General features: G+C 39.1%; 1 protein-coding gene across 1 annotated transcript in view; it reads left to right on the top strand.

The window, feature by feature from the left end:
- Positions 1 to 905: 905 nt before the first annotated feature.
- The window catches only part of LOC128107439 (T cell receptor alpha chain MC.7.G5-like), a 357,479-nt gene continuing 349,602 nt past the window's right edge, over positions 906 to 8,782 (top strand). The window contains exons 1-2 of the mRNA XM_052733275.1: positions 906 to 957; positions 1,097 to 1,402. Coding sequence (XP_052589235.1) covers positions 906 to 957; positions 1,097 to 1,402 — 358 coding nt within the window. The remainder of the gene's footprint in view (positions 958 to 1,096; positions 1,403 to 8,782) is intronic.

The raw sequence follows: 8,782 nt of genomic DNA, 5'->3' as shown, positions 1-8,782 counted from the left end.
GTTGTGACCGTTCATTACCCTACAGACATGGTATTAAAATACAATTGTCCTGCTTCTCCTTTTATTAAGCTGAAGAAATGGACTACACGTGGCCAAGACTGTAGCAAACGTGTTTCCTCTGGCATCTTCTGACTTTGAAGACAAAGGTTTAGTGTTGTGCCCAGCCTCTGCAGGAAAACAGAGAGAACACTGGCTAATTTCATCCAGGTTCCAAGATGGATAACCCAGCTGTGAGTAAACGCAAAGGATAGATTTTGTGCGTTCACATGTGTTCTTTAAGAAACCATCTACAATTTAAATCCAATTTAATTATCTTGTGACATTTATTTAACCAGGAGAAAAAAATCGACACATTTGAAGAGCATGCTAGGATTCAATTTCATTAAAGACAAAAATGACTGAACATCCTGTGTTCTAAATGTGCAATAGTTTTATTAAGGAGAACATTATATTGTTACATAGTCCCAATGAGAACCATATCTTTGTAATATTTTTAAAAAGGTATCTGCATAAGTTTATAACCTGGCAATATGCCAATCATTTGACATGATACAATTATTTACATTTTCAGGTTCATTTTCTACCATTTCAACACACATACACACACACACACACACACACACCACTTGAACTCTGAAGGTCTCCTTGTCTCTTCTGATCCCCATTTTTACTTTTGATGGGGAAAACATGGCAATTGAACTTGAGGAAGTCAGAAATATATTTTCAGAAGTTTTCTACATTTAGTCTAGAGGGGGCAGTGCTTTCTTTAGCAAAGATGACTAACTTCGCTTAAGAATGGGGCTATTCACAGGTAAAAGGAAAAGGAAATGAAGTCAGTAGAGGAAGAAGTCAGAGCTGCAGCCATCTGAGTAGAAGACGAGACACCTCAAATCTTCAGAGAAGGAATGGCCAACCTCTGTGGAGCCGTGCTGTTGGTTCTGTGGCTTCTGCCAGAATGTAAGTTGCAGAGAGGGTGTTTGAAGTGGTAGGCAATCACTAAGGACTGCTGCAAGGAAATGAGATGATTGGGAGATTTTTGCTTTGTTTTGCAGGAACATTAAGAAAATTTTAAACCCATAACTCTCTTTCCAAACAGGGGTAAAGAGTCAAGAGAAGAATGATGGCCAGCAGGTTAAGCAAAATTCTCCATCTCTGACTGTTCAAGAAGGAGGGATTTCTATCCTGAATTGTGACTACAATAATAATATGTTTGACTATTTTGCTTGGTACAAAAAGTATCCTGCCAACAGCCCTACATTCCTGATATCTCTCCGTTCAAATGTGGATAAGAATGAAGATGGAAGATTCACAATCTTCTTCAGCAAAAGCGGCAAACATTTCTCACTGCACATTGCAGCCTCTCAGCCCGGAGACTCAGCAATGTACTTCTGTGCCGCAGGTGCACAGTGCTCTGCACATGCCCAAAGCCTCTATCCAAACTCACAGCTGGGCCCCAAGCAAGGTCCTGCTTCGGGTTTCAAACAAGGGCGTCTGTGACCTTATTTCCGTTGTACATAGAAGCATGACGGAGTGTGGCTGAAAGTTGGTGAGGCAAAATCAGCTTACAGGAAGGCTAGACATGACAAATATACCTGACAAGCTCCACAGATAAATGGAGAGTCAGGTTTGGTGGCATACACAAAGTCCCAGTACTTGGGAAACTAGACAGGAAGAGCACGGGTTCAGGGCTACCCTGGGCTACATAGTGAATTTTAAGACTGGGATATACAGTGAGATCACGTCTCAAAAGCCTGAATAAATACATACTAATAATGCAAACTAATAAACAGATGGAGAAAGTTCTCCAAGCTCCCAAGTGCTAAGCGGTCTGTTGGCTCTGCTTCCGCCTTCAGAGGGAGGCTGCTGAGTTTGCCAAAGCAGAATTCTCTCGCTACACATTGACTCTTTTGTCGTCATGTTCTTTTCGCTTTTATTTCACTTTTTTCTTTTTTGTTGCTTTTTGTATTTTGGGGTGGGTTGTTTGTATTTCTGTGTTCACTTTTTTCTTTCTCTCTTTTTCATTGCTTATTTATTCATTTTTGTAATCTCTCTTTTACCTTATTTTACTGTTTTTCTTTGTTTTATTTATCCTTCGATCCTGGGCTAAGAACATCCTGTCTTCCCCATGCCCGTATTTGGAGGGAGGAAACTAGGGGTCTCCACCAAATGTTTTCCCCTTGGAGAGTATCCGCATTAAGTGCTTAAGTTTTGAGTAAAATAAACAAAACAACCTCTGGTTATTTTTTTCTGCATGGTTCCAATTTTACATTCAATATAGCTGAAGGTGTTCATGCTATGAGTCAATTTCCTTTGTTTCTTTGTTTAAACACACAGGTCTCCTTCCGTAAATCATTAATTGTACACTCTTTTCCCAGGCTGACATTCAACTGCTTAACACACTATCCAGTAGCAATTTTGTCCTATGGCAATTGTGTCAAAGAGCCTGCCAAAATGCAAAGACCTTGTTCTTCATAGACATAATGGCCCTGTACTAATGTAGATAAAAGGGCTGGAGCAACTATGGCTCAAAGTTGGAAGTTAAGAACCAAGCCCAGGTCATTAAAATATCGTAAAATCTTAGAAGATATAAGGAATTCCTAAACTTTTAATTAAGAACCTCCCCTTATCCCAAAATACAGACAGTTATACTTCAAACTGACATTATCGAAATGGGGAGCTCTCTCTTTCCTGTGCACCAGTGGGCATGAATTAAGGGCAGGATCAAAGAAAATGTTTGGATCTTTTACATTCTGACTTCCACTATCAATTCATGTGGCCACTGATAATTCTATTAATTACTCATATGTTTCCATTTGGTCAATATGAGTTAGAACAAAATGAAATCTGTTTCCTCACATCTCAGGAGCAATATGATTCCACATACCTCAACCTGGTCATTTTTTAATGCTTTTCATTTATATGGTTAAAAAAAAAAGATGTTAGTAATCCTGAATTTCTATGAACAATTTTTGTGCTGTAGACCTAGAATTGTTTATAATTCCATAAATATAGAATTACATTACAAGCCAAAACATCCCAACCATTAGAAGAAAGACAGCATGAACTACCATGACTTCTCAGGGGAAAAAAAAAATCACTTGAGTAGGCATGCCTATGCACAAATGCATGTATGCACATATTTTTATTCACGTAAGATTTATTAAGTAGCTTTCTCATGTTTTTTCCTTCATAAAAATCTGAATCTCTTGCAGTAAGCCGGACTCAAAATGACAAAAACTGCCTGTTTTCTCTCATATGCAGAATAGATAGATAGATAGATAGATAGACAGACAGACAGACAGACAGAAAGATAGATAGATAGATAGATAGATAGATAGATAGATAGATAGATAGATAGACAGATAGATGAGGAACACATACACATATATGGGAAACTATTTGGGAAGAAGGAAACTGGTGGGAAAGTCAGAGGGTAAAATTGGAAAAGTTGGTAAATATGATCAAAGTACATTATATGCACTATGAAAATGCAACAGTGAAACCATTATTGTAGTTACTAAAGCTGATACTTTCCCTACAAATGTGTCAGGTGGCCATCAGTTTCCTGTTTCAGAGCTAAAAAATGGAGGCAAAGCCGGGCGGCGGTGGTGCACACCTTTAATCCCAGTACTCGGGAGGCAGAGCCAGGCAGATCTCTGTGAGTTCAAGGCCAGCCTGGTCTACAGAGCAAGATTAAGCACAGGCACCAAAACTACACAGAGAAACCCTGTCTCAAAAAACAAACAAAAAAAATTAAGGCAAAAAGTTCTCTATCCAGGGTTAGACCCATAAAGAGCCCATCCACAGAGACTTGTCCAGTTCTTAACAGCAGTTCTTAATTTTTACGTTTCTCTCTGCCTAAAGCTTATATTCACAAACTTTTCTAATCTGAGGGACAAGGTGTGTATGTGTGTGTGTGTGTGTGTGTGTGTGTGTGTGTGTGTGTGTGTGTGTAAGAAGGAAGGGGGAGAAAGAGACAGAAAGACTTCATTTCAATTGGACTTAGAGATAAGATCTAGAGCTGTGACACCATGGAGGCCCTGCCTTTTGCTGTTGAATACAGTGTGTTGCATCCTCCCAGCCACGGCACACACTATTCAGTGAAGCATACATATTTTCTGCTGCCGAGTTAGCTATTGGACAGTAATGGCGCATAATCCCAAGTCTTTATTATATATATTTTTTAAATAAAAAATTTTATATATATATATAATTTTTTATTTAAAAAAGAGAATTTCTTTCCTTTTACATACCAACCCATTCCCCCTCCCTCCTCTTCTCCTGCTCTCTCCACCTACTCTTATCCCACCCCCAATCCCTCCTAATACAGAGTAAGGCCTCCCTTGGGTAGTCAATATAGGCTGTTATACCATGTTGGGCCTAGACCTACCCCCTCTTTCCTGCATCAAGGCTGAGTAAGGCATTGCACCATAGGGAATGGGGTCTAAAAAGCCAGTTCTTGTACCCAGGGTAAGTCCTGATCCCATTGCCAGGGGACCCACAAACACATCAAGCCACACAACTTTCACCCACATTCAGACGGCTTGGTTCTGTCACATGCAGGCTCCCCAGATGTCAGTCCAGAGTCCATGAGCTTCCACTAGCTTGGGTCAACTATTTCTGTGGTTTTTCCCATCATGATCCTGACCCCCTCCCCCCTTGCTCTTATAATCCTTCCTCCCTCTCTTCAACTGAACTCCAGGATCTTGGCCAAGTGCTTGGCTGTGGGTCTCTGCATCTGCTTCCATCAGTCACTGGATATAGGTTCTATGATGACAATTAGGGTAAATACCAATCTGAGTGGAGGGGAAGGCTAGTTCAAAAACCCTCTCCGCCATTGCTATGAGTCTTAGCTGGGAACAATCTCATGAGTTCCTGGGGTTTTCCATAGCTGCAGATTTCTCCCCATCCCCTTAATGGTACACTCTGTCAAAATAATCTCTTTCACTGCTCTTAACCCCAAGTCTTTGTGTCAGTTTGCCAATAATGTGGGGAATGATAGTTTCAAGTGGGTTCTGCTAAACAGTTATAGGACTGACAGAGTTCAGTCATGTCTGAGATCAATCATCCGGTAGTCCAGAAGCTATAAATACTCAACTCTAGCTAACCTACTTCATCCTCCAGCAGTCTCAGTCTGGAGCATTCTCGATGCAGGCATGGAGAGGGAGAGCAAGAGCTGAGACTGAGAGCATTCCCCACCCTGCTGCTTCCATAATTTTTATACAAATTGGCAGAAGCAATTCTAACTCAGAATTGAGGAGGCCCCAAAGCCAAAGGTTCTGTGAAAACCCCCTAGAACACAGGCATGGGAAGAGGTGAAAAATGAGAGCCATTTAATCAATCACTAAATTGGGTACTTAGTGCTGAGCAACTAGTGTTCAAACACAACTCTTCCCTGGCATTTGTTCAAGTTAATCGTAATTCTGAGTGATAATGTTGCTTCGGGTTTTTGCAATTCCCAAACTTACCCAAAAATCAGAAGAAAATGGTAGTGATTTATTTCTAATAATTAGTTGTTATTTAAAAATTGAACAATAGTTAGCAGCATGTATTAGTAATTCAGCTTAGACGTTCACTGTGCTGTGTTTGAAACATCCTAAGGAAATTCTTTGTGTCATGGGAAAAATTAAACTAAATCTTGCTGCGTTTGCTGCCTCACTTCTCGTCTAGTTGGAGTTATGACAGATTTATTTGCTTTGTGCTTGGCATCTAAGTCAGTCTCTGAGTCCCAAACTGCCTTTTCCTTCTATTATGGTTGGGTTCAACATCAATTTGCCACAAATTGGAATCATCCGAGTAGGGAGCCACAGCTAAAGAACTGTCCTGGCTACCTTGACTGATGTGGGAAGCCCCACGCCAATTGGGGCAGCAGCCCAGAGGAGAAGGGTATTTCGGAAGGAAGATCATCTCATCCCTTGCCGGACTGGTCTTCTCTCCTGCCGCTGAGTTGATTTATCCGGTTGTTGCCTCTTTGCTCATATTAGAACCAGTGTTTTCGAGTGAGATTGCATTTTGGACTAGGGACCACCAGCTCTCAGGAACCTTCCTGCTGTGGGACTTCTGAGGGATCCCACCTGCCTTGTGGACTGAGAAACTACTGGTTGTCGCCCCCCTCTCCCGCGCCCGGCACTGAGAGACAGTTAGTGTGGGAATTATTAAATTCCAATATATACATATATTCATCACCCTGTTTCTGTTTCTCTAGAGAACTCTGACTAAAACATCACGTTTCTTTTTATCTTTAGTAATTTTAGTATTTTGACATTCTTAATTAAGGCTAATAAGTTCTGATCTATTTATTTCTACTGTGTCATTTATATGGGACCTTCTATTCACTCAGAATTCTTTAAAATTCTGCTCTCTTTTTGTTTGCTAATTGTTCCTGTTCATCCTGTTATATAATATACTTCTACCATTATGTAATATGCTTCCTTATATTAATAATTCATGATATATATTACTGTGTAAAATACACATAGTCCACAATAGTAGCATATGAATGGAGAAAAATAATAATTTAGCATAATGTAATATATACTGTATTGAATTATGTGTTTATATATTCATACATTTATCCTTAATACCATTGTGCTTATATTTTATTCATAGTGCTTTGTGTATTTTGTTTATTGGGCAATGTTTTATGTTACAGTAATTCAATTTTAGCAGGATAACCAACATTTTTTCACACATAAATGGCTTCTTAGAGTCAAAATTTATTGTAGTGCCAATAATAGAATGAGGACATTTTATTTATTGGTATATTCTGGAAATATTCATGTTTTCATCTACTAACATTAAAATATGACGCAAATCACATTTCTATGGGCATCATTTTTTCTTATTAACTGTAAGATAAATCCTTAGCTGTCCTTGTAGCAATATCTTAAGTCTTTGTATGAAAATGTCCTGAATTCCCTTCATTCTGCTAAGATGTTTAATGATTGAAAAGCCTTCAGTACCGTCTAAAGATACTTTGAAGATAACATTCCATTTTTCACGGCTGTTGAATTGTTCTCAAGAAATATTCCTTTTAATTGCCACCATTCTGCCTGTCTTTTGCCTCTGGTTTTCACTTTATTCTTTCCTCTTAACCACATACAATGACTCTGGATGCTAAGTGTGCAGCTTAATGAATTGCACCTAGAACTTGTGAAACCACCACAGTGATGAAGACACAGAACATTTTCAGATCACAGAACACTCCTGGTACCTATCCTAACTACTCTCTACTCCTACAGCAATAGCTACTGTTCTGATTTAATTCACTACAGAATAGATTTCATTTTCTAGACCTCATACACATGGGTTGTACAGAATGTACTTTGTGCTTTGCCTTCTTTCATATAGTACCACACCTGTCAGAATAATCCACTTTGTTGTGTATATCAGTAAGATTTTTCTTAACTGATAAATAAGTATTGCACAGATTAATGGAGTGTCATGTAAAGACCAGATATATGTATATATGGTGTAGTGTTTAAATCAGGATAAACATATCTCTCTCCACAGAGGCTGACAGTTTCTTTGTGATGAAAACTTTCAATGTCCTTTCTTTGAGCTTTTTTGAAATATGTACTACAGTCTTGCTATCTATAATCACTTGCGTGCAATAAGACACAGAACTTCCTGCTCCTACCTAACAATAGCTCAGTTCTCATTGATCAACCTTTCCCTGTATTCTCAGCTCTTCACAGTAGCCACGATCCTGCTCTCAGCTGCTATTAAAAACAACAACAACAACAACAACAATAACAAAACACCTTTTAGGTTTCACAAGTGACTGGAATCATGAGTCATTTGTCTTTTTGTGCTTGGCTTATTTCACTTAATATCTTCAGTCCCATCTATTTTGTAGCAAATTACAGTATTTCTTCCTTTTATGGTATTCCATTGTGTATATGTACTACTCTCAATTCATTGATCACTTTATGAACATGCAAGGTTGTTTCCAATTCTTGACTTGCTTCAACAAACACAGGAGTGCGGACATCTCTTTCCTTTGGCTATGTACTCAGAAGTGACTCAGATGAGACTTCTATTTTTGGACTTCTATTATATGGACTACATGAGACTTCTTCTTTTAATTTTTGGAGAACCTCCATATTATTTCCATAGTGGATTTACTAATATACTTTTTACCAAAAAAAAGTGTGAGAATTCTCTTTTTTCTACATTCATGCCACTACTGTTAACTTTAGTCTTTTAAAAAATAGCCATTCTTAGCAGGAAATATAAAGGATTTCCTTTTAATTACTTTGTTAAATTTCAAATTTTGAATCCACTTGATTATTATTGGTTGTTTTTTGGCTCTTTTACACATGAAAGCTTATTCCTAATTATGAATGTCCAGCCTTAGTTTGGCTTAGTTTCTAGCCAGCTTTTTTTTTTTTTTTTTTTTGGTTTTTTCGAGACAGGGTTTCTCTGTGTAGCTTTGCGCCTTTCCTGGATCTCGCGCTGTAGACCAGGCTGGCCTCGAACTCACAGAGATCTGCCTGCCTCTGCCTCCCGAGTGCTGGGATTAAAGGTGTGTGCCACCACCGCCCGGCTCTAGCCAGCTTTTTAAACTTAAAATTAACCCATCTGTCTTTTGCCTCTGGGCTTCTCTCAAACTCTTACTTCTGTAAATCTTACTCCTACTCCATGGCTTGCTGTGTAGCTGGGTGGCTAGCCCCTGATGTCCTCCTCCTTCTCTGGCCTCCAGATCTCTGCTCCCAGATTTCTCCTTCTATATGTTCTCTCTTCCTGCCAGCCTCACCTATCCTTTCTCCTATCTACTATT

The sequence above is a fragment of the Peromyscus californicus genome, unplaced genomic scaffold (assembly GCF_007827085.1).
Source record: "Peromyscus californicus insignis strain IS unplaced genomic scaffold, ASM782708v3 Scaffold_12__1_contigs__length_115047231, whole genome shotgun sequence".
In the NCBI taxonomy this organism is placed as follows: Eukaryota; Metazoa; Chordata; class Mammalia; order Rodentia; family Cricetidae; genus Peromyscus; species Peromyscus californicus.
The sequence above is the reverse complement of the archived record's forward strand: the minus strand, read 5'-3'. Positions and strand labels throughout refer to the sequence as shown.